The sequence below is a fragment of the Centrocercus urophasianus genome, unplaced genomic scaffold (genome assembly GCF_019232065.1).
Source record: "Centrocercus urophasianus isolate 14NV4802_14NV808 unplaced genomic scaffold, USGS_Curo_1.0 seq_17, whole genome shotgun sequence".
Taxonomy (NCBI): domain Eukaryota; kingdom Metazoa; phylum Chordata; class Aves; order Galliformes; family Phasianidae; genus Centrocercus; species Centrocercus urophasianus.
In genome coordinates this window covers 12,296,378-12,319,690 of record NW_024884722.1, presented here as the reverse complement: position 1 = coordinate 12,319,690, position 23,313 = coordinate 12,296,378, and the positions used below count along the sequence as shown (strand labels likewise).

Genomic DNA, 23,313 nt, shown 5'->3' with positions numbered 1-23,313 from the left:
CTTCTCCCGGCCCCACGCGTGTGGGGTGCGGGTGGCGAACCCGCGCGTGGGTGCCGTGGGGCGCGGTGGCGGGGAGGTGCCCGGCGCTGGGTCGGCGCTGGGGCGGGAGGTGTGTACGCGTGGGGCCGTGTGACCCGCAGTGCCGTCCTGCCCCGCAGCCCGAGCACGGTCAGAGCCCGTGGCAGAAGGGGACCCAAAGGTGGAGGGATGGGGAATGGGAGCGCGAGGTTAGCAGCGAAGGACAAACGGCATTCATACTTCTGCTTTAATAAAAGTGTAGAGAAAACAGCACGGGGCCAAAAGGCAACCCGGGGCTCCCCACGATGGGGAGGACGGGCTCAGACACAGTGTTTTGCCACGAGAGGCTCCGAGGAGCCCGGGGCTGAGACCCCGAGGCCTTGCTGCTGCTGGTGGTGGTACCCCATGGCTGGGGAGACTGTGGTCAGAGCTGGCAGAGCTGTACCAGCACCATACCATGTGAGAGGTAAACCTGGGCCGTAGCCTCCACTTAGCAACCATATAATGGCCTGCTCAGGGTCCAGAGACCCCAAAGTCTGCACATCTTCTCCCGCTCCTCTCATATTTCTGAGGAATGTGAGGATGCTCTGACAGGAGGAGCACAGCCGCATGGCACATGGTGTGCCCTAGTGCCAAGGCTGTCCCTGCCATGCTCAGGACTTGCTGGAGCCACCCACACCTCCATTGGGACCCTTCTTGGGTGAAGGCGCCTTCTCCTCCTTCACCTTCTTCAGCTTGGCCTTGCTTTTGCCATAGGAGGAGAAGGTGAGCGAGGCCTTGCTGAACTCCAGTGGGAAGACGCCTACATCGCCATCAAAGCGGTTCTTGGACACCTGCAGGTAGCGCTTCCCGGGACCCGTCGTGAGCTTGCGGTCCTGCAGGATGAGGACGTTGTCGGCCTCCTGGCTGGCCTGGGGGAGGAGAACATCTCCAGGGGGTGCTACAGGGCATGGGGCACCCCCACATCCAGCGAGCTGTGGGGAACCGAGCGCTCGGAGGGTGAACCCAGCATCCTCCACCCTACTCCCATGGAGCAACTCATGCCACATCCAACCCACAACCAATAAGCATCAATCAGCTGTGTGCCACCAGGTAACAGGGGACACCCAGCCCCACCACGGCACGTTTTGGGTCATGGTGTGCCGATGTCCCCACCCTGTCCCCGCCTGAGGGCCAGGAGGAGCCACCTTGGCAGAGCCGAAGATGGAGGCGGTCTGCAGCTCCTTCTCGTCGTCCTCCTTGCGCGGGTGGATGACCAGCGTGATGTGGCACGTGTTGTCGGTGGCAAACTTGCGGAAGGCGCCGATGATGAAGTCCTGTGCTGCCAACCTGCAGGGGACACCAAGGGGACACAATGGGGGCAGTGCCACAACCCCATGGGTGTCAGTGCTCCGTGGGGGTGACTGTCCCAAAATGGGGTAGGTTGGATATTAGGAAACATTCTTCTCAGAGAGCAGTGAGGGACTGGAACAGGCTGGTGGTGAACTGAACTCTCCATGGAGGTGTAAAAGAAAGATGTGGCACTGAGGGACGTGGCTTAGTGGGCACAGCAGGGCTTGGGGTTGGACTCAATGATCTTAGAGGTATTTTCCATTCTTAATGATTCTAATGTGTGTTCCCACACCAGACAGGACACCCAGATGATGTCAAACCCCTATAGAAGCATTACCTGTCTGCAGAGAGCTGCTCATGGCCCATCATGAATTGCAGGTTGTCCACCACCACGTGGGTGATGTCATACATGTAGACGGCGTGCTGCATGGTGTCGAGCACTGTCCTGCAAGGGGAACACCAGGAGCACTGGAAACACCCAGCCAGGTACAGGGGGAGCTGGCGGCACCACAGTGCCTGTTCCCCTCCCTCCTTTTTCCTCCACCCCTCTCCACCAGACGGATGCCACTGTGCAGCCCTGTGAGTCACACTTTGCAACCCCCACCACCACAGTGTGATCAGCCCCACATATACTCCATTGAGCCGCAGCACACAGGAGAACACCATTAAGGGACGAAGGGATGGTGCCATACTTGATGTTCTGTTGGCCATGGAAGGTCATGAAGTAGAGTGGCAGGTCCTCAAAGCGGTCGGCCCACTCGTCATACAGCTCCAGCTGGTCCTCCAGGCGCCGGGTGGCAAACTGGGTCAGCATGATCTTGGCCAGGCGGATGTTGTTGATCTCAAAGCTGCCCCACAGCGTGCACACCCCTTGTGTGCACAGGTCCAGTGCATACTCACTAATGAATGTCGTCTTTCCGCTGCCTGTCGGACCTGGAAGTAAACAGGGAAATGAGTGCAATGGTGACAATCATACTAAAGGGTAGTTGGAAAAGAATTCAACAGGAGCAATCCAAGCTTGGGATGAGCTGGGAAGCAAGCTGGGGAAGAATGCGCAATGGCAATGATCATACCAAGAAGAAGAACCAGAAGAAGAACCCAATGAGAGTAACCCAAGCTTGGGATGAACTGGGAAGCGAGCTGGGAGAGAATGCACAATGGCAATAGTCATACCAAAAAGAACAACCCAATAACAGCAACCCAAGCATGGGATGAGCAGCATCCCACGCCAGACTTTGGGTGGAGACCCTCACCGGTGAAGACGGTGAGCTCGCCTCTGCGGTGCCCCTTGAGCAGCTTGTTGAGCTCAGGGAAGCGCGCCCACTTGACACCAGCCACCTGCTCGCTGTTGGCCAGCTCCCCAAACACCTCCTCGCGCAGCTGTCGGAAGGAGACAATGGCTTTGTGTCCAGCAGGCAGGGCGGCACGCAGGATCTTGGTGAGGTTCAGCCCCCGGTTCAAAGCCTCCAAAGGCCGTGGCTGGAGGTCTCCGGGCTGCACCAGCGAGCAGCGCTTGGGGTTCAGCTTGCGGGCAAAGAGCTTGGCGGCTTCCCAGGAGCGCAGGTCGTCACCCAGCCACAGCGTAACACGCCTGAACTGCTCCAGGTAGGGCAGCAGGGCAGGCGGCAGGATGGTGGCCCCGCGCGGCAATGCCAGGCAGGGCACGCCAGTGGCCTGGTGCAGGGCCAGAGCGTCCAGCTCCCTTCCGGTCAGCACCACCTCGGTGTCACGACGGCCGATCAGCGGCAGCCCAAAGAGGTTGCGATAAGCGTCGAAGCGGGGAAACGTCTCCTCCGTGTAGCTCACGGCATCACCTTGCTGCTCTGCCACCAGCAGCTTCAGGCCCCGCAGCGCCGCATCGCGTGGGGCGAACCAAGGGAACACCAGGGCCTTGGCCGCCCGCAGGTAGCGCACCCCGAAGCGCTTCAGCGTGCTGTCAGCCAGCGGGACGATGCCGAAGGCCGCCTTGGTGGTCTGCGTCTCCTCTTCGTCCAGCAGCTCTCCCAGCGGCAGCGCCCGCTCCCAGATGCGCCGCGCATCCTCGCGCATCCTCCTTGCCTCTGCCTCCTCCTCGTGCTCTCCTTCCTCAAGGCCGGGTGCCGGGACCCCGCGGTGCCGCAGCTCCACGGCAGCCTGCAGGTCCTGCCAGCCGCCCTCGGCTAACGTGGCGGTGCAGAGGAAGCTGCCCGTCGTCTTGTCGATGAACAGCGTGAAGGGCGGCGCGGCGGCGGTCGGCAGCTCTGGCCCGAACAGGCTGGGGGCGTGCAGGCAGCTGTAGCCGTCCTGGAACGGGATGCCCTGCGCGCGGAGGTACCGCCGGATCTCGGTGACGGAAACGGCGGGCGCGGCGCCGCCGGGCTCAGGCAGCACGTCCTTCTTGTACCGCCGCTGCGCCACCCGGCCCGGCCCCGCCGCCCACGGGGAGGCCCCGCGGCTCCGCGCCCCGCCGCGCAGCAGCGGCAGGAACCGCCCGGAGGCCCTGCAGGGCCTCAGCGGCACCGCCGCCATCCCGCCCGCGCATCGGCCCGGCTCAGGCCGCCCCCCCCACGTGGAGCCCCGCGGGCGCCGCCATGTCTCCCGCGTTCGCCGTCACTACCGGCGCGCGGCGCAGCCGGACGCTCTCTCCCTTTCCCCTCCTCGCGGAGCGCCGTTCCGCTTCCGGGAGGCGAGATGACGAGCCGCGGGACGGCCAGCCGCTTCTTGACGGCCGTGCTGCACAACGGCGTGGGCCGCTACGTGCGGCAGCTGCAGCGGCTGCAGGTGGTGTTCAGCCCCGCCGCTCCCGACGCCCGCGGAGCCAGGTGAGCCCTCCGCCCGCCGCCCCGCCGCGTGGCCTCTGAGCCCTGACCTCGGATCCCTCCTCCGTCCCGCAGGCAGTTCGTGGAGGAGGAGGCGGTGGACTTCGCCCGGCGGCACCCGGACGTGGTGGTGTACGTGCGGCCGTGCGACTGCCCCGCGCCCGTGCTGCAGGCCGAGTACCGTGAGTCCGGGGCGGGGAGGGGAACGGCGGGAGGCGCCGCGGGGACGGCGTGGCCACACCGAGCGTCCGTCTTGTCCCGCAGTGAACGGCACGGTGCGGGAGGAGGTGATCGCCAGCAAGACGAGCGAGGAGATCGTGCAGCTGGCCGCCAAGCTGGCCTCCCAGTCCGGCCTGGACATCGTGCGCATCCGCAAACCCTTCCACACCGCCAACCCCAGCATACAGGGCCAGTGGCACCCCCTCACCAACAAACCCTCCGCCCTTACCGTGCGCGGCCCCCGCAGGGCACCGCAATAAAGCCGCACGCTGAAGCACCGCTGCTTCCACGCAGAGCCGTCGCCTTTATTGCCCTGGGGCCGTACCGGGGGAATGCGATGTGCCCTTGGGGTAGCTCGTCCACCCCAGAGAAGGAAGAGAATGCCCGGTGGGGAGGGGGCTGCGCTCTGGGCAATGCCCTCAGTCCAGGGGGTGACAGAGGGGGACATGGAGGGACAGAGCTGGGGTGCCCCTCTTGTTCCCAGGGTGAGGGAGCAGAGGTAGATGAGGGTGGAGAGAGTTAGGGCCAGCAGGGCCACAGGGAGCTGGAGGCCCCACAGGAAGAAAGCCTGGGGCAGGGCTCCTCAGCATGCGAGGGGACAGTCCGTGGCATGGGGGCAGTGGCCAAGATCCCAGCATCTGCTGGCAATGCATGAGGATGCAAAAGTGCATCGTGTCCACTCTGCAGGGCAAGGATGCCGAGAGGATGCTGGTCCAGTCCCACACTGCATGGCGAAGATGCAGACAAGCCAACTGGCGTGCATGGCCCTCACGCACGGAGAGCAGTCCTGCTGCCAGCAGCACCCTGTGGTGGGAAGGCAACATGCTGTCAGGGTCCGGCTCCCCACAGTGGTATCCCTCCCCATAGCACTCATCCCGCATCTCACCCTGGGCTGATGGCAGGCACAGGCAATTTCATCCCACTTACGGGGACAACTATCCTCTTCTTCGCTGTCCCTCGCTGAGCATCTGTCCTGCAGGCAGCCCTGGGGAGCAGATGTGCAGCAGGCAGCAGCTGGTGGCCCTGCAGCACAGCCCCAAGCCCACAGTCCCGCTCTGCACCCACCTCTCAGTGCCTGGGCACCCAGGGCTGGGGATGCCCAATGGGGTGGGCCAGGTCCACACATCCAGGGCAGGGTCTTGCCTGTCTGGATGGACAGATGGACATAAGCCCTCCCTCCCCATGTCCACCGTCAGCTGTGCTCCAGCTCCTGCCTCCAGCTTGTGGTCGCCATCGGTGGGTTTTATACATAAATAGAGCTCCCATATTTAAATAGATTCTTCTTTGGGGGATTTTTCCCTTTCTTTTCCCATTGTTTTTTTTTTTTTTCTGTACATCAAGTCTCAAAAGTGAGTGAAAAGCCAAAGGGATGGCCGAGCCCGGGCCCAGCCCGGCGCTGTGGTCCCAGAGGTAGTTTTGCTGAGTCTGTAACACTGCTGGCAGGGGTGGGAGAAAGGACTGGTGGGACCCCGGTCCTACACGGAACTCTCATCCAGCTTCTCCACTAGCTGCATGTGTTTCCGCTTCTCCAGGATCTTGCTGAGCTCCTCGGTGAAGGACGCGCTGTAGAGCGGTGAGGCCAGCGGCTCGTCCTGCTGCTGCAGCAGCATGTAGCTGTTGCCGTTCATCTTGCGGAGGACGCTGGGCAGGGAGCCCACCCCGTTGGTGAGCTCGGTGGGCAGCGGTGGCGGCGGAGGGGGGGGCACGGCCACCGGCAGCTCCTTGGCTGGGGACACGATGGCCGTGGGTGCTTCACCAGGGATGATGCGCAGGCAGGGATAAGCCAGATCCTCCTCATCCTCCTCCTCCTCATCCTCCCCGTGGGCCTTGCGCAGGCAGCTGGCCGACACCGTCTGCAGCTCAGGACTCACAGCCCGCGGCTCCCCCAGCACGTACTTCCCCCTGCGCTTCTCCAGGCAGGACACGTAGAGCAGGACGGTACCCAGCACAGCACACAGCACCACCAGCACCACGATAGCAGACACATAGACCACCTTGGTGTCTCCAGAAGCCTGGCTGGCCGCTATGGGCCCAGAGGTGGTGGTGATGGTGGCACGAGGCAGCTGGGGCAGCACGGTGAGGCTGTAGGCAGCCAGCAGCGTGCGCAGCCCACGCTCCTCACCATAGCAGCGGTACTCGCCGCTGTGTCCTGGCAGTGTGTTGGTCACCAGCAGCCCATCCACCCCAACGCGCAGCTGCTCCTGCCCAGTGCCTGGCACCTCGCTGCCATTCAGCAGCCAGACAGCCCGTGCCAAATTGGAGCGCTGGTCACAGGGCAGCAGCACATCATCCCCACGCAGCACCGTGCGGTTCTTCCACGGCAGGGAGCCTGGGGGGACAGATGTCAGAAGGAAATTCATCACTTGAGGGAGGTGAGGCCCTGGCACAGGCTGCCCCAGAGCGCTGCGGGTGTCCCCCACATGGAGGTGTTCAAGGCCAGGTTGGATGGGATCCTGGGCATCCTGACCTTCCAACTCCCCACGGCGGGGGTTGAAACTGGATGGGCTTTGGGGTCCCCTTCCAACCCAACCACTCTGTTATTCTTTGATGACTTACCACGCCCAGAGCCGCTCCGGCATCCCACATTGCCACTCTGCACATCCTGCACCAGCCCTGTGCTGTGAGACACTGGGGTTCAGCACGTGGCCCTGCTGCTGGCCCCACAGCCACCCCATCAGCACTGCCCCTACCTGTCCCCGCTGGCTGTGTCACGGCAGGCCCCGCCATCCCAGGCGCAGTAGGGGTCCCGGGCGAGGATGCAGTCATAGCAGGAGCTGTACCTGGCGCAGGAGGCCAGGGGCACCTGCAGGACTCCACTAGCAGCCCCCACATACAGGCTCCTCTGGGATGGAAAGGCCCGGCTCGCAGTGTTGCCCCACACATGGGGTACCCCGTGCCACCCCAGCCCCATAGCCACCCCTCACCTGTCTGCGGGACACCACCAGCGTCTCCACGGGCTGCGGGTCCTGGAACACCTGCACCTCCTCGATGATGTGGAGGCTGGAGCCCAGCACTACGGCCTTGTGCAGCCAGCCGTCCCCTGCAGACGGGGCAGTGAGGGGATGCGGGACACCCAGCAGCACGCAGGGACCCGTCCCATGTCCTAGACTCACCCGTCCCCATGAAGAGCACGTCGTAGGAGCGCCCATCGAGGGCTTGTACCCGGTCCACCGCCAGGCGGCTGTATGCCACACTTCTCTTTACCAGCAGCGGCTCACCACCCGCCGGCTGCACCTCCTCAAACATCAGCGGGTGCAGCTTGACAAAGTCCAGCACGCTGTTTGGCAGGTCCTGTGATGAGTTGTAGCCCCTTTGGCGGAAGCTGTCTGTGATGCACTGCCCAGGAGGAGGACATGGCTGTCAGTGGGGGCTCACCCACCTGCGCCCCCTCCCCAAAACCCACACATCCCCAGCACTCACAGAGCCCGGCCGAGGTTCAGGCACTGCTCCATCGTAGCGGGACCACTTGCGGGAGGAGTCCTGGTACTCCATGTAGGGCCCCTCGAAGGCACGCTGCACCTCGGAGATGTCGTAGCGGCACACAGCCGAGGCCTCCATCGTCCTCCTGGGTGCAGGACCTCCTGTTATCCCCCCCCACCACCTCCACCCAGCTCCACGCCTGGCCCCACTCACCACTGCGCTGAGAGCGTGAAGGCGGCGTAGAAGACGGTGCTGGCCCAGCCACCGCTGTCCAGGCTGCAGACGCTGCGCAGCACCTCATAGTAGGGGATGTAGCACACCAGGCGTGCCTTCATGAAGGACGTCCACTTGCGCTGCAGAATCTTCTTTCCCCCCAGATCACTCTGGGAAGGTGGGCAGGGGTTCTTCGTGGGTGCACTGAGCCCGGCACCCCCAGTGCAGAGCCAGTCCCCATCCTCACAGTCCCCATTCCCCATTAGGGGAACCCCTCAGAGCACACAACTAAGTCTGCCCCCAGGTGCATGCCTGGATCCCCTGCTCCTCAGGGACAGCCTTACCTTGCACACACGGGCCACCCGGGCCACCCGAGCCACCTGGCTCTTATCGAAGAAGGATGTGGTCTCCTCGCCTGCTCGCTCCATGAAGAAGTAATAGATTTTGTCATCGTCACCCACAGGACTGTCCTTGCTTTCCTGGACCAGCATGGAGGCCACAAACTCGGCATCTGGGGGAAATGGAGCGAGACGTAGCAATTGAGAACTCACCAGGTCCCCAGTCCCTCCCTGCCTCAGCTTTCCCCTGCAGTACAGCACTCTGGACAAGCCCAGACACCAATCCCAGGGGACAGAGACATCTTTACCATTCAGCCAGTGCAGAGGAGACTCCTCTGTCTTCAGCGGCCGCTGGTGCAGGTTCCTCCGGATATCAGGGAGGCTCCGAAACTCATAGCGTGTGGCTGTGTACAATCCACCATCTGCACAGGGCAGGCACCCGTCAGCATGGCCACCATACCCCAGGGACTGTGGGGACAGCCCCAAAAGCCACCACATCCACGTGCCCCAGGCAGAGGAGGAGGATACCCAATCTCACTGCACCCTCCACAAGCACAGTCCATGTGGTTGACCGCCCCCATAGTGGCCCAAAGTGTCCTGACCTGGTGAAGTATCACTTACCCACAATGAGGCCAGTGTAGCCACGGGAGGGGTCGTACGGACACTTCTCTTTGCCTTCCTCGAAGCGGGAGGGCAGTGTGAACTTGTCAGCATCCTGCAGGACCGGGGGCATCAGCACGGGGGACAGCCCTGTGCCCATTAGGGCAGGGACAAAGCCACACCCACGGCCATCCCCTCCAGGCAGGATGAGTTCCCAACAAAACACCACCACCCGATGCTGTCCTCAGCCGGGCTGGGTCCTCCCTGCAATATCTGTGTCCCCATAGGAGTTATTTTCTTTGAGGGTTGTAGTTCAAAGCACTTTAAATAATGATGGAGCCAAGTGTGGTGGCACCTCTAGTGGCTGGAGACAAACCAGGCTGGCAGTACAGCTGGGGACATGGGGACACACATCATGGCTGTGGGAGGGATGCGGGACATGCAGGAGCCCACATGGCCATCAGGGACCCGTGGCATCAGTGTGACAGCGACTGTGCCCAGGTAGCTGCCACCCCAAAGCCACGCCGGATGGGGACAGGAGGACTCACAATGGAAGCACAGAGCGGGTGAAAGGCGTAGGTGCCACAGGCGTAGAGGTGCGTGGTGTTTAGCCTCTGTAGGAGCCGCACGTGGTTGAAGCACTCGGTCTACGGTGGACAGGACGCACATTACTGCCTGGGGACACAGCCTCGGGACACCACGGGACCCTCACTGCCCGGTAATGGCCGTACCTTGTTGTTCCTGCCCTTCTGCAGGCAGTCCAGCCGCTTTTCCGGAGATGCTTCCCAACGGATCTGTACAGGGAGAAGTGCCATCACAGCATGAAACCCCACACCAAAAGCTTGGAGGCTGCTTGGGAATGGGGACAGCAGCTCACCATGCGGTGCGAGCCATCGGCCACATTGCTGGCATTGAGAGCAAAGATGGCCCCCCTGGCGCCCACATACAGCATACCCCGCTCGTCCTCCAGCAGCAGTGTGGTGTAGTTCAGGCTGTGCCCGCTGAACCGCCGCACACCTGACAGCTCTGTGGAGAAAAATGGTTTTCACAGTGAAACGCTCCCAAACAGAGTGAGCTTCCTTCCTGTTCCCTCCCCGAGCCCTCTTACCGTCAAAGGTGACTGTCATCCTGGGGGTGGCATCCAGGTCGGTGGCAGAGCGCCGGTTGGGGTAGCCCATGGCCGCGGCCACCAGCAGGGCGGTCAGCAGCCGCACCGCGTCTCCACACATCTTCAATCCCTGGTGCCCAGCAAGGGCAGCCCCTGGCTGGAGGAGCCGGCACAGCTGCTGCTGGGGATGGGCTGCCCCGGAACCTTCTGGAACAGAGAGCCAAGGTCAGAGGGGCTGCTGGGCACAAGAGTTCGGTGGTCCCCAGGTTACCCATGTGCAAAGAAGGCAACAGGGCAGCCGGTGTGACCTGAAAACCAAAGGGCTCTGTTCCTTCCCCAGAGCCAAGCCAGGAGCTGGCAGGAAGTAAAGGAAACCCCAAACGTGTAGAGAGCTGACTGGGACTGCTGAGGACAAAGGGCTGGGGGGGGGGTGCTCCAGGCACATGCAGCACAGGGTAAAGCGAAGGCAATACAAAGTCACTTGGTATCTCCACCATGTGTTTTCAAGCAAGACTGTGTTCTTTTCCCCCCAGTGTTTTTCCACTATATTTCAGTTTCCCTTTTATCAACAGCTGCCTCGAAGCTCAGCATCTTCAGCTCCCAGCCAAGAAGCAAATCCTGGCTAAGAAACCACCACAGGGAGGCATGGAGCTGAGTGGCCACACGGGGACACCAACGTCCACAGGGACTGAAACTGTGACAGGAGGATGGGGAGACATGGGGGAGATGAGGATAGGGATCCCAGCACCCCATAGCTGCCTGCCGAGGACAGAGACCATAGGATATCTCCACACAGGAGACCTCCCCGCAAAGCAGCTGGCATTAACCTGTTTGCTTAGGGCTTTTTTTATATATACACTAAATACCTGGCCCTCCAGCGAAGCTGTTCAAACACGCCTGCTGCAGACAGATTCCCTAAAGCAAATACCGCACCGGGCTTTGGGCAGAGGGGAGGGAGAAGGGAAACAACAGGAAACCAGCAGGGCACAGAAACGAGCAAGCAGGCACACAGCATCTCCTGCCCATGTCACATCTCAGCGCTACGAGCTCAGCACAGCCCAAACACCACCGGGAACAAACACAGCACGGCCACGCGCATGGACCGCACCTCCTGCGTGCACACCCTGCCCTCGTCACACCGCCGCCGGACTTTACCCGGGAGAGCCCAGGCAGTGCTGGGGCTGGGCACGTTGTGCCGTTCTAGCCCAGCGGCTGCGCCCATGTACGAAGGCTCCTTCACCCCCACGTCAGATCAACTTTGTCCTGAAGGAAATGAAGCAGCTCGCTCCAAGAGCTCGTTAATGTTTTACCCGAAGGAAAGAGCTGCTCTGAGCTTCTCTTTTCTATTTATTTATTTTTGTGTGTGGTTTTTTTTTTTAGTTTTGTTTTTTTTCTAATACCTACAGAATGGGGGAAGGAGCGGTAGGAAAATGAAAGCATCCCTAGTCCAACTCAGATCAGAGTACTGCTGTGCTCTCCATGCCACAATGACCTGGGCACTCCATGTCCACTCCCCACACTGCTCCCAGTCTGAACCCAGAGCATTGGACGAGCTGGGGAGCACCCAGAGCTCCCCCAGTTATCAGCATCCCTAAGCTGCGCTCTGCAAAGCTGTGCATGCACCTGAGCCACACAGCTATGGGCTTAGGGAGGCAGGGAGATGAGGGAAAGCCAAGCAAAATGACAATCCTCATTTAGGGTCATGCAGCTCCAGCAGCCCTCGGTTTTGGAAAGGCAGCGAAATCCTGCGAGATCCCGCGGTACCCAGCGAGCAGAGGTGGGATGAGGGTTGCCAGGCAACTTTCTGCAGCTTTTCCCCAACTTACAGCCCTCCCATGCCTCTGCTGCAGCAGATCATAAAACATCCATGGGTGCAGCGCCAGCGAACGGCCCCAAACGGGGCGCAGCAGGGACACCCAGCTCCATTCCCACACGCCTGCGGCTGCGACCCAGGGCAGGAGGCAATCCATTCCTCAGCCAGACAGGACTTTGCCGACAGCAGCAAGAAAAACGCCAACTTGGCAAAAGTCCTCCGGGAAAAGGGGATCTGTGATGCGCTGGGTGCTGGGCCGGGGAGGGAAGGAGCGCAGTGACCTCCACCAGCACCGCTCTGCGTTTATTTTTGTTCTTTAAACAAAACCCTGCTCGACCCCGAGGCGCTTCCCAGGAGATGCACGAGATAGCGCGGCTCACGCGATGCTTCTCCTTTCCCCAAATTTGGGATGTGGGCGCAGCAGAGGGAGAGCGCCATGGGAGCCAAACAGGAACTGAGAAGTGTGCTGAGACACCGCAGTGGGCGCCGAGCTCCCCCCACCAGCACACAGGGGGGGATGAGGATGCGAGGTGCTGGACCTCCATCTTCCTGGGGGCATCACAGGGATGAGCCATCTCCACATCCCACCTCCTCCATCCTCAGCATCGCTGCCCCAGCCCCACATTTCTACTGGGAGGGAGAGGCAGGCAGTGCTGGGAAAATCTCCACCGGAAAAAAAAAACAGTTTCTCTGCTTTTTTTTTTTTCCCTGCTGTGGCAAAACAAGACTGCGTGGCCAGATGGACAGACAGACAGGCATACAGCCTTCTGTGCCCAGCAGAGCTCCCAGCAGAGGTTCCCGTGCCGGTTCTCTTGCACGCCGTGGCTCATTGTGCAGCTCAGCCTTAAAAGGATTTGTGGTCAGAGCACACTGCTTCTACAGCAGAAGCAGGAGAATAATTTTAGAATTAAACCCCCAGGAACAATTAAAAATGAAAAAAAAACAACCCAACTCAAAGCCTCAACCCTAAATTTAAAGGGACGCTGCAGAGCCAGCAGCTGCCGGTGCAGCTTCGCTCAGATTTGGGGTTTGGGACAAACTCGGGCCCATTTGCTCATCCCCATGGACGCACTGCGCTCCATCTTGCTGGGCCATTGGTCACCACGGGATTTGCTCGGAGTTTTGCCACAGGGGTTCTCCCTGGTGCTCAGGTTTCAGGCACTACTCCCATGGCTGTAAGATACGGGAAGAGGGGCCCCGGCCCATGGGGCTGCGGGCGCTCCCTGCACGCCTGTTCCTTTATGCTTTATTTATTCCAAAGATAAACTGTTTCCTTATTTCTTTTTCCCCAAAGTCCAGCAAAACTAGATGATGGCAGCTCTCTTATTGGTTCCAGCTTAACGACCTCGTCTTGTTTGTTCCAGTTTCCCTCCAAAACAACTCCAGCTTTGGGGTCAAACTGCAGCTGATGCTCTTTAAGTCTGCATCCCACTCCTGTACACCCCACGAGTGTGGGACTCGGCCTTTCCCAATGTGGTTTGCATGCAGCCACGTTCACATCAGAGCCGGGTGGATTTGCATGGGTTTGGCAGCGGTGAGATGGAGTGATCCTCAGTCCCCAGAGGAGCAGCAATGGGGCTGAGCCCAGCCAGTACCAAAGGTGCCCCAAAACCTCACCTTCCTCCTGCTGCAGCCACCCGGCTGCCCTCACCCCAAATTCACTGCCGGTATTCCTGGCGGGGAAAGCAGGGAAAGGTTCCAACAGATGGACGTTGGAGGTGGGGGGAGGAAAAGCCGCGCAGCCCTCGCTCGTGGGAGCTGAAAGGGTTGGCACTGATTTTGTGTTTTTCTTTCCCCTCCGGTTGCAACACAAAAACAAAGCGCTGATAGGGATCGCAGCACGGCGGGGGCAGCTCTGCCCCGTACCCGTCGGGCACATCCCATGGGGGGCGGCGGCAGCGTCACCACGACCGTCGGGGTGGGGGCCGCAGCCACAGAGGGGGCCGGCAGCGGGCATCACTCACAGCAACAGATCCCTGCCTCTGGGGGAGTCTGTGCTCCTCGTCCATTTTGGGCAGCCTCTTTGTCTTCACAGACGGTGCCTTGGCACCACCGGATCCCTGCCGCATCCCCCATCCCCGCCTCAGGCTCCGGGATGGAGGAGCCGCGGGCCCACCTGGGCTGCGGGCGGGGCGAGCACAGCCCCAGTAGGAGCGGGAGCAGGGCGCAATGCACTGCCCCGGCACAAGCACGGTCCCCTGCACGATGCAACCCCCCTTGCTCGGGGCGTCCCCGAGCTCCAGCGGCGCAGCCCCAAACCCTGAGCGGAACGGGCCGGGAGGATGGGCTGCACCGCCACCAGACCCGCACGTCCCTTCCTCCTCCGCAGCTGTAGTCTCCCCAAAATCCCCGCCAGGCGTCCCCCGCCTCCATCCTGCCCCGGGCCCTGCTGCCGCCGGCACCGCTCTCAGTGCCCCCCGACCCCCTATCACCTCCGTCCCGAAGCCTCTCCGCAGCCCGGCCCGGCGCACAGAACCGCACCGGCACCGGACCCGGCACCGGACCGTACCTGTGCACGCAGTGCCAGACCCGACACTCGCAGCCAGCGCACCCGGCGCCCGCACCCAGCACCCCAAATCCTGCCCGGTGATGAGCCAGCACCCCGTGCTCAGCACTCGCACCCTACGCTGGGGCACGCAGCACCTCGTCTGCGGATCCAAAGCCCCAAATCCAGTACCCGAACCCCGCACCCCACCGGTAGCTGGCCCCGATCCCATCTCCCCGGCGCTTGCCTGCGGCTCGGCTCGGTCCGGTTCCGCCCGGCGCGGCGCGGCGCTGGCTGAGCTGCCCTCCGCAGGTCGCTGTGCGCGGCCCCGCCGTGGGCCGTGCCGCGCCGCCCGCACTACGGCGCCCCCTGCCGGCCGCCCTGCGCGCCGCGCTCCGCCCCGGGTCTGTGAGGGCCACGGACCTGCGGTGCTGCGGGGGCCGGATCGCGGAGCGGCGGGAGTGCCCTCCAAGTCCCGCAGCACCCCGGCTTGAGGCCACCCCGGTCCCCGAACCCGGTGGGTGGGTGCCTGGAGCACGGCCAGCAGCCAGGTGCAGGAGCCTACACGCCCAGCTGGGCACCGTGCCCGGCCTCGAGCTGTGTGAGGGCAAAGTCCTCAATGGGGGAAACAACAGCACAACCTCATCGCACCACGGCCAGCTTGCAGCCAAAGATCCCCTGGTGTGCTGCCCTGGGGGTGCTGGCACCCTGTGCGTGGGGCGTGCTGGGAGTGCTGAGCCCCTCAGAGCCTCCTCTGCCCCACGTGGCTGAGCCCTCCTTCCTCATCCGTCACTACGACGCGAAGCTCAAGCGCAACATGCAATCTGCAGGTCGCATCTAGGGCACTGGGAAGCCGGCTGGAGCGGGAGGTGGGTGCTGTGCCTCCCTGCCGTGTTGGCAGAGCCGTGCAGCACCGCTCCCAGCGCACTGCCCTCTCCCCAGGCTGCTGGCCGCTCTCCCGCCACGCCTGCACACTCCAGCGGCTCATTGCCATTTCCTCCCGTCCTCTCCTCCACACCTCGCCTTGCCTCCTGCCCACCCCATGGAAGACAGACACCTGCGCACCGGGTTCACCGCAGCCCTGCCTGGCACAGCCAACCAGACCCAGAGCAGAGCAGGGCAGCAGCGCTGCCCACACAGCTTTTTTGGGATGGAGAATTCAGAGCGTGTAGTCCCCTGGGTTGCATCCCGACTCCACTGTGGCATGGCAGGGGGGAAACCACCTGCATGCCAGCCGTCCCTACGGGGAGGTCAAGGAGGCTCTGCTGCCTGCAATTGCCTTCCTGGTACAAGGATGGGCACAGGAGAGCTGTTTGCAAGCACCAGCCATGGTTCAACCCCTTTCTCCCCAGGTCCCATCCCATCCCGTCCTGTCCTGCAGCAGCACTCCTGTCCGCCCACGTGGCCCCAAGCCCAAATTCAGGCTGTGCTAGCTCCTGGCCTTGGAGTGGGGTAATTAGTGCATGAGCAAAGAGCAAGCTGAGCACGGTGTGCTCCACACTGCCTATTTACAGGCCTGAGCTTGCGAGGCTTTAATTAATTAACGCGAGTCATCGGCAGCTGGAAACAGATCTATTTTCAGAGCTTCCGCTTGCTCTGCTGCCCCCATGAGATTCTCCGGAGCAATGGAGGGCCCTGCTGGTGCAGACGCCGGGCCTTGCCTGCCATGTGAGGCCTTCCTGGGGCTGCAGCTGGAGCTGGGGGCCCAACACAGTGCAGTTCTGCTCCAGCCGTGCGGCGCAGTGCAGCTGGGTGGGGAGGGAGAAGAGGAGCCGCTGCAGTGCCCAGCTGTCCAGCCCAGCCTGGCTGCTCCGTAATTGCCCTTTGTGCCACTCAGAACACCCAGCTGGTTCCCAGTGAGCCTGCCTGCAGCCCGCTTTGCCCCTCTGACACCCAGCCAGCATGGTGATGGTTTCCACATCACACCACACCCCCATCCCAAGCGACACCGCTAACAAGAACACAGCCACAGTGCTCCATTTACTGTTGGGATCATCTCACAACGTGGAGAGTGCCGCTGCCCTTGGCACACAGGGTGCTCTAGGCTGCCCCCAGTTTGCTGCCTTTGGTCAGAAAGCACTTGGTGGAGAGGCCAGGCTGCTCCTGGTGCTGCTCCTCCTTCGCTCCAAGCAAGAGCAGCAAGATGCAGCCCCATTGCAGGGATTTGGCTCAGCGCCGCCAGTTACAAAACCTCCTCATGCTGGGAGCTGGGGATTTATGAAACCCTGTGAAATCCATGCTAATCCAGCATGGTGCCCACTGGCTCGAGTCCCCAAGCCTGTACTGAAAGGGGTGCAGAAAGAGCCCCTTGGTTCTGGATGAACCCAGCGCAGGAACGGCAGCAGCACTCCCCCAGCTCCCCTGCATCCCTCCAGGCACAGCACAGAGCTGGACACACGGAGCCATTGGTGCTCAGGTCATCCTGACCCGGCACAGTTCTTGTGAGCCCCGCCAAGCGCATCGGCCCTGGGATGAATGCTCCAGTAGGCGCAGAGCATGAAAGGCACAGGATCCTCTTCCATTGAAGTGTTGAGCAAAGTTTCCGAACCACCGTTCCTTGGGGCCGGGAGCCAGCAAGGAAAATTACAATTGCAGGATTTGTCTGAGAAAGCTGTAATGTGCCAGAAGCCAGGGGCATGGCCAGCCCTTGCTGCTGTGGCTCCAGCGGGCACTTAGGGCTCAGTTTCTTTTATGGATGAGACTTTTCCCTGACTCCATTCAGCAGCGCATGTCACTGCCCCCAGCCCCTGCACAATTGGATGCCACACTCCCCCCAGCCGGTGCCGACGTTTACAAGTGGAAATGGGGATGCTTTGCCCAGGTGCCGGTTGGCTGCAGGGAGCAGCAGCTGAGTCACGGCAGCCTCCGCCTGCCCTCTCCTGCCCTGCTGCCCCAGGGAAAGGCAGGGGAAGCCTTCCCAGCCGGTCCGGATGGACAGACAGCACACGGCAAGGGCAGGTCAGCAGCAGTGGGACAGGAGGGAGCAGAAACACTCCAGGGGTGAGCAGCGATGGCAGGGACGCAGCCACACACTGCCAACTGAAGGGCTGCGACCTCTCCCTCCTGCACACGGAGCCCAGGCTGCCGCCATCCGCACGATTTAAGCAGCAGCCTCGGCAGCACCGTAAATAACCTGCAAGCGCTGGCAGCCGAAGCTGAGCGCGTACATCACTCTCACGGTTTTTCTTCGCCTCTGACACTTTGATAGGGGCGAGGGGGTGGGGGAAGGAGAGGAGCTTCCAAAATTTATGAGCTGGGATTTAAAAATACATCTGCTAGAGAAGCGCTGCAGAGATGGGGAGGAGGGCGGCTGCAAGGCTGCCTTCAGGAAGGCGCAGCAGGGAGCCGGCAGAGCTGGGAGAGCTGCGTGGCTGTGTCGAAAGCAGAGTGCCCTGGGGGGACTGCACTGCAAGTGGCGCCTGTCCGTGCCGTGCATGACAAGGCTCCTGTGAAACAAGAGGTAGGGGCAACAAATCAGGTGCTAAAATCCCTCCAGCCCTATGGCAACGTCAGCTGCCATTCAGAGCCGGTCGGGCTCTCAGCTCCTCTTGCCTGCAGCTTCTCCTCTCCATCCCCAAGACGACCATCCATCCACCCTCCCATGGCTCCCGGCCTCCACTGGGCACAGAGCCTTTGTTGAGGAGGGGCGTGCAGCTGGGATGTAGCCGAGACATCTCCTCGGTGGGGAATCATGGGTCAGAAAATGAAGCCAAGCGGACGTCAGGAAGAATCACTGTGATATCCGAGTGCTCGGCCTTACAGGCACTGCCCCAGTGGGGTGCTGCACAGTGAGCGGCTGAGAAAGGCTGCCCAATCCCAAGCAACATTTAAAAGTAATTTAGACTGAGCGACAATGATGCTCAAAGCAATTATTTGTCTGCTGAGACAAAATGAGCTATTTCAGTCTCGCCTCTGATTTTAGTTTTCTTTCCAAGTCAGAGGACTGGCAAAGGCTGAGCTGAGGCCTTCCTGCACAACCTGCAGCTCCCTCACTCCTCCAGAGCAATGCTGTGAGTGCACAGGATGGTCCCAAGGATCACAGCCCCACTGAGGGTGATGCTCTGCCATGGAAACATCTCCCTCCAAACAACACATCTATCAGCATGCATCTCAAAAGCAGCCCAGCCTCTGTGACGTGGTGAATTTTGCTTCCATCTGAGGAAGATGGCAGCTGTACCCTCTGAGTGCTGTTTGTTAAAGCTCTGGGGTAACCCATGGAAGGGATGTCAGAGGAGCCTTGGGCACATGCTGTGTGGATATGCAACTTCTCAAACATAGGCTTTGCAGCTCAGTGCAGTTTTTCTGCAGCCTTTGGTCTGCATCTCACCACTACCTCTGCTGCTCAACCAAGTTAATGTATTCCAAAGCCTGATGGATTTCCCCCTACGCAGTCAGATTTTGGGAAGTTACACCGAAATGCCTCACTCACAAACAGCCTTTGTCCTAAGGTGTTTATGGACTGGGCAACATTCATCACATCCTGGTGTTCTAGCACATCTCCTATTACATGACGGTGTAAATGGGGCTTCTTAAGAGTCAGCTGAATTCCTTTGATTCATGTCCATGCATATCCATACAGCTAATTTACCTTTATAAACAACAAGGAAAAAAAAAAAAGAAAAGAGAAGAGGAGGGAGCTATTAAAGCCAGTGTCAAAGCCAGCAAAGCGCACACCGCAGGGCTGGGTTAATGAGCAGCCGGCTGGCCGGAGCCGGGCCGCTGTCCCAGCAGGACTGACTCAGCCCAGCAGCCTGAGCACGCAGCTCTGGGCACCCGCAGCCCTGGCTGCACCGAGGTGCTGGGGGCTGTGGGGCTGCATGCAGCCTGTGACACCGGGGCTTCTCGCCGCCATCGCACACGGGTGGCCCGGCCAGCCCTCCCGCTGCACTTCAGGGGAAAGAAAGCCGACCACGGATGCATTGCTATGCATATAGGAGGCATCGATTTTGTACGGCACGCCAAGGCCGCTCCGTGCACATCGCGTGACCGGCCGAGCAAGCAGCGTCCCCCTGCCTGCCAGGCAATGTCACCAGCAGCTCCCTGCAAGGACACTTCCAAGGCGAGGGAGCGGGGATCTGCCAGACACCCGTCACCATCGTTTATTCTCGTCATTTCTGACCCTCGGGGTAGGAAGAACATCAGAGCACTGCGGGCACGAAACAACAAGCTTTGTAGGTCATATCAGCGTGCTAAGCCCCATTAGGAACCGCAGCACGAAGCATGAATAATACTCCTTTTATTCCACCGTATACCTCAACGCCCTTTAAATAAATGTAAATGGTTATTTACGGACAGGGTTTGTGTGGCACGTCTGCTCACAAACTCGGGACTCCAGCGGAGCTGGAGCAATAAGTTTGCTATCTCCCCTACGTACAAGTCAGGGTAACCACAGCGCTGATAGGATTAGCGATTGCCCAAGGGATCCCTGGCAAAAGAGCAGCGGGAGAGCGCCGTAAATCTTACAAGAGCGGATTTATGTGCTGCCCATTAGCCCGGAGCTGCAGAGCAGCAGTCCTCTCATGCCACCCTCTCCGAAGGACAGCGAGGCAGCGCAAACTTCGAAAGATTGCAAGGTTGGGACCTTCAAGAAGCAACTGGGTCATTTCTGAAAAGCAGTGAGCGGGCCAACCTAGACAGCTTCCCTTAAACCCCTTCAGCAAATAACTGCATCGATTGCCAAAAATTATCTGATAAAGCAAAGCCAGGGAGAGACGCAGTGAGTCATCCCCTCCCCAGCGCGTTAATTCCCTTTCGCCTTTGCCAAGGCTGGAGCAGGCCGAGGTTGCCCCCAAGAGGCAAACCCGACACAGCAGCTATAGACGGAAATACTGAATTCTGTCCCGAAGGTATCACATGGACAAGATTTAAAATCCAGCCTCACATTCCTTTGTTTCTGCTTCTCTGCTAGCCGACATCATCTATCGGATGGGGTGGGAGATGGGATTGGGTCCCCGTCCCACACCCTGCAGGATACAGCTTGGAAGATCTCAGCCAGGGATGGCCGCTTTCACTTCACAGAGCCTGATGGATTTTTCTGCCATTTAAACATTTTTTGAACATCCCTGCTTTCAGCCTCCACAACATCCTGAGGCAAGAAGATCCCCAGCTCCACCATCTCCTTTTGAGGCTTTGAGCCTTCGTGCTAATAAAAGAACTACAGAGTCTGAAGCCAAATTACAGAGCAGCACTGAGTAACTTCACTCTATTCACCCATTTTCAGGCCATTTGACTAGAGAGCTCTCCATCCATCTCACTTTCCAACATCACAACTATTATCTATTTCCCAGCCGATGAGATGCAGCCTGCAGACGATAGCAGCTTGCTTTGTTCCTCCCCTATACGAGCACACGGGCTCCATCCCAGAGGGCTGAACCCAGACAAGGCTGTAACCTTGGCTCTGATGCAGCTGGAGCTGCTCGATGAGAGGACATGGGCAGCTGGAGCGTCCCAGCTGTGAGGGATGGGGGTTACTTACTGCTCCGTGCTGGGCTCCTGGTGGGTCCCCCTGCACCACCCCGCATCCCCAGCTTACGGTCAGCTCCGTGCCAGAGGTGACATCTCCAGAACGGCCGCCGCGCTCGCTCCTGCCAGGCTCTTAATTACGAGGAAGGCTGACACAGTTTCTCAGCAAACAGCAGCCGCGTACTGCGGGGAAAAACAGAATGAGGGCAAAGGAAAAAAAATGGGCTGATAGGAAGAGAAAATCAACTGGAATGAAAAACACGTTGAGCTGTGCAAACTTTACCATAACAATGTAGGAGCCCAAATGCTGACAAAATAGGTTAGTACACAGGGGAGGCAGGCAGTGCTCCACGGCTGCATAAGAGAAGCGATATGCGACACAGCAACTGGGTGAGCAACACCTGCCAGGCCTCCCTCTGGATGGGTGTAGGGCAAGTGGATTGAAACTCAAGTGGATTGAGTTTCCAGCATGCAGATCAGTTCTGTGAGCCTGAGGAGCCCACAGCTGCCCCGCATGATTTATGCTGCCTTTTTAAAGCCTGCAGCGTGAAGAGAGCACCAAACTTACCTCCTAGCCTTCCTCTCCCCAGCACCGGGCCTGCCAGCCTTAAGCTGTTATTTTTATTCCGGTCAGCTAGGAGGAGATGGACCTCATGCTACTGAGCTGCAGCAGCCAGGACCTCCATCTCTAAGCAGGCTTTGAGAAAAGAGCTGGAATTAAGTGGCAAAGCCCTGGAGCCTTTAAGCTGTCCCCAGCAGTCACAACCCTGGTGAAGAACCCTCACCCAGCAGTCCCAAAGCAGCAGAGATCTTATTTACCCTGCAGGACGAAAGGAGCGTGGCTCACCCGGCTTCTAGCAGCTGCAGCAGTGAGCGTCAGCCCAAAGGAAAGCACGGGGAAAAGGGTGTGTGCCAGTGGCCCCATTTGCTACGGCCAGGAGCCCTCCTCCCCACATCACATGGGGTAAGCCACCTCAGGCAGCCCCGGGCCGGTGGCAGAGCCTGGGCCGTCCCGATGACGGACACAGGAAGGATTCCAGCTGAGCCGCCACCTCCTCCCCCGTTACCTCCCTGAAGGGAGCAGGGAGGGGGCGGGGAGGCTGGAGGAGATGAGGTGCTGCTCACCGGGCTGAAGGAGACGCGCAGAGAGCTGCAAGAGCAGCTGAATGCTGCTTAAAGCCCACCTGGAAACACATCTCGACAGGCAGCGCTCACAGCAGACGTGGGGACTCGCTTTCAGCACCCACGGCAAAGGATCAAGGCAGGCAGACGGGGATGTTTTCCCTCTCTCACCACCCAGCGCCGCTTCTGATAGCAGGTAAAGCGTTCCCTTTCAAATTCCGGACTACAAAGACGAAGAAATGCCGGCTGAAAGAAGTCAGACAGAACTAAAAGCGCCTGCTAAAGACCAGCCCTTCGAGGAATTTACTTTCCCTAGGAGCCTTCCCAGCAGCAGCCCGGGCCGTTCCCCAGCACGGAAAGTCCTTTTCAACACCAGATAAAGAGGGGCCCCATCAGTTAAGCCGGCAAAACATCCACGAGGCAGAACATCAAGGCATTTGGCAGCCCAGGGGAAGACGGGAAGAATCGCAATCCGAACGTCACTGAGAGCATTCGGCTAATATAAACCACAAGGCACGAGCTAAAGCCGTCCGCGGCCGCCTGACCTCCGGGCAGCCCCTTATCCACGCCGTGCTCCATAAGCGTGGCCCTGCCCTGCCCCCCAGCAGCCCCGCGGCCGGATCGCACCGTGCAGGCTCCTGCACGCCCTGCACACCGCCTTGCTGTGCTGCGGGCTGGCTCCCTGCACCGAGTCGATCCCAGGAGCCTTTTCCCTCGAGCAGGCCAAGCAATAACCCAGCGGGCCCCTCTGGCACGGCAGGGTGGTTCCCACCAGGGAACTTTGGGCTGGAAGGGTTTGTAAGCCCATGGAACGAGTTTGCAGAAGGAATGGGAGGGCTGCCTCCAGCGAACAGCCTCAGATGCCCTTTCCAGTAGAGAAAAAAAATAATGAAACACCAAACTTGCACAACTACTGAAAAAAAAACCAAAAAAAACCACCCAAACTCAGCCCAGGAATCACGTAGAACAAACATAGGTGAGCACTGCAATGTCACACCCTCAAGTACTGCATCCTGCAGGAGAATCCCCTCAGCCCAGTGCCTGGAAGCATCAGCCCAAGCCTCCCTCTGGAGGCTCAGCCGGTGAGGGCAGTGCTGCAGCACAAGGGCAGGCACAGCCCCGTGGCTGCAGGCAGAGCTCGCCTGCCTGTGCTCAGAAAGCTACCACTGCAGTATCCATCGCTCATGAGACAAAGGTCTTCCACGTGTAAATATCACCTCTCCAATCCTATCAGGCAGCCATCTCCCCAGCTGCTCTGCCATTTAGAGCAGTGTGTTTGTTCATCACCTTTTCCCAGAGGTATTCTCAGCTCAACTCCAGGCTTTGGGGACTTCAGAGAGCTCCTGCAGCCACTGCATCAATGATGCATCCGCATCCCACTGCCC

The 23,313-nt window shown here is 60.2% G+C and overlaps 3 protein-coding genes across 6 annotated transcripts; 1 reads left to right on the top strand and 2 right to left on the bottom strand.

Moving 5' to 3' along the window:
* Window positions 1-251: 251 nt before the first annotated feature.
* Window positions 252-3,858, bottom strand: TWNK (twinkle mtDNA helicase). 2 transcript variants are annotated; one of them, XM_042818350.1, is made up of 5 exons: window positions 2,604-3,858; window positions 2,043-2,283; window positions 1,688-1,795; window positions 1,206-1,347; window positions 252-929 (listed from the first exon to the last, which is right to left on the bottom strand). In XM_042818350.1, the coding sequence occupies exons 1-5, from the start codon at window positions 3,856-3,858 to the stop codon at window positions 672-674; spliced, it is 2,004 nt and encodes a 667-aa protein (XP_042674284.1). In that variant the 3' UTR covers window positions 252-671. The 2 variants fall into 2 exon arrangements, with proteins under 2 accessions (XP_042674284.1, XP_042674285.1); XM_042818351.1 differs by having other exon boundaries at window positions 252-893; window positions 2,604-3,487.
* A 147-nt stretch (window positions 3,859-4,005) lies between these two features.
* On the top strand, window positions 4,006-4,660 carry MRPL43 (mitochondrial ribosomal protein L43). Its single transcript, XM_042818581.1, has 3 exons — window positions 4,006-4,151; window positions 4,224-4,330; window positions 4,413-4,660. The coding sequence occupies exons 1-3, from the start codon at window positions 4,021-4,023 to the stop codon at window positions 4,625-4,627; spliced, it is 453 nt and encodes a 150-aa protein (XP_042674515.1). The 5' UTR covers window positions 4,006-4,020; the 3' UTR covers window positions 4,628-4,660.
* On the bottom strand, window positions 4,649-13,737 carry SEMA4G (semaphorin 4G). 3 transcript variants are annotated; one of them, XM_042818580.1, is made up of 16 exons: window positions 10,047-13,737; window positions 9,816-9,964; window positions 9,670-9,732; window positions 9,487-9,585; window positions 8,960-9,053; window positions 8,647-8,760; window positions 8,345-8,511; window positions 8,001-8,170; window positions 7,788-7,932; window positions 7,481-7,703; window positions 7,292-7,407; window positions 7,058-7,209; window positions 6,924-6,985; window positions 5,433-6,696; window positions 5,254-5,352; window positions 4,649-5,171 (listed from the first exon to the last, which is right to left on the bottom strand). In XM_042818580.1, exons 1-14 carry the CDS (start codon window positions 10,165-10,167, stop codon window positions 5,843-5,845), a joined length of 2,529 nt encoding a protein of 842 aa, XP_042674514.1. In that variant the 5' UTR covers window positions 10,168-13,737; the 3' UTR covers window positions 4,649-5,171; window positions 5,254-5,352; window positions 5,433-5,842. The 3 variants fall into 3 exon arrangements, with proteins under 3 accessions (XP_042674514.1, XP_042674513.1, XP_042674512.1); XM_042818579.1 differs by having other exon boundaries at window positions 5,254-6,696; window positions 10,047-10,253; window positions 10,913-13,737; XM_042818578.1 differs by having other exon boundaries at window positions 5,254-6,696.
* Window positions 13,738-23,313: the final 9,576 nt, after the last annotated feature.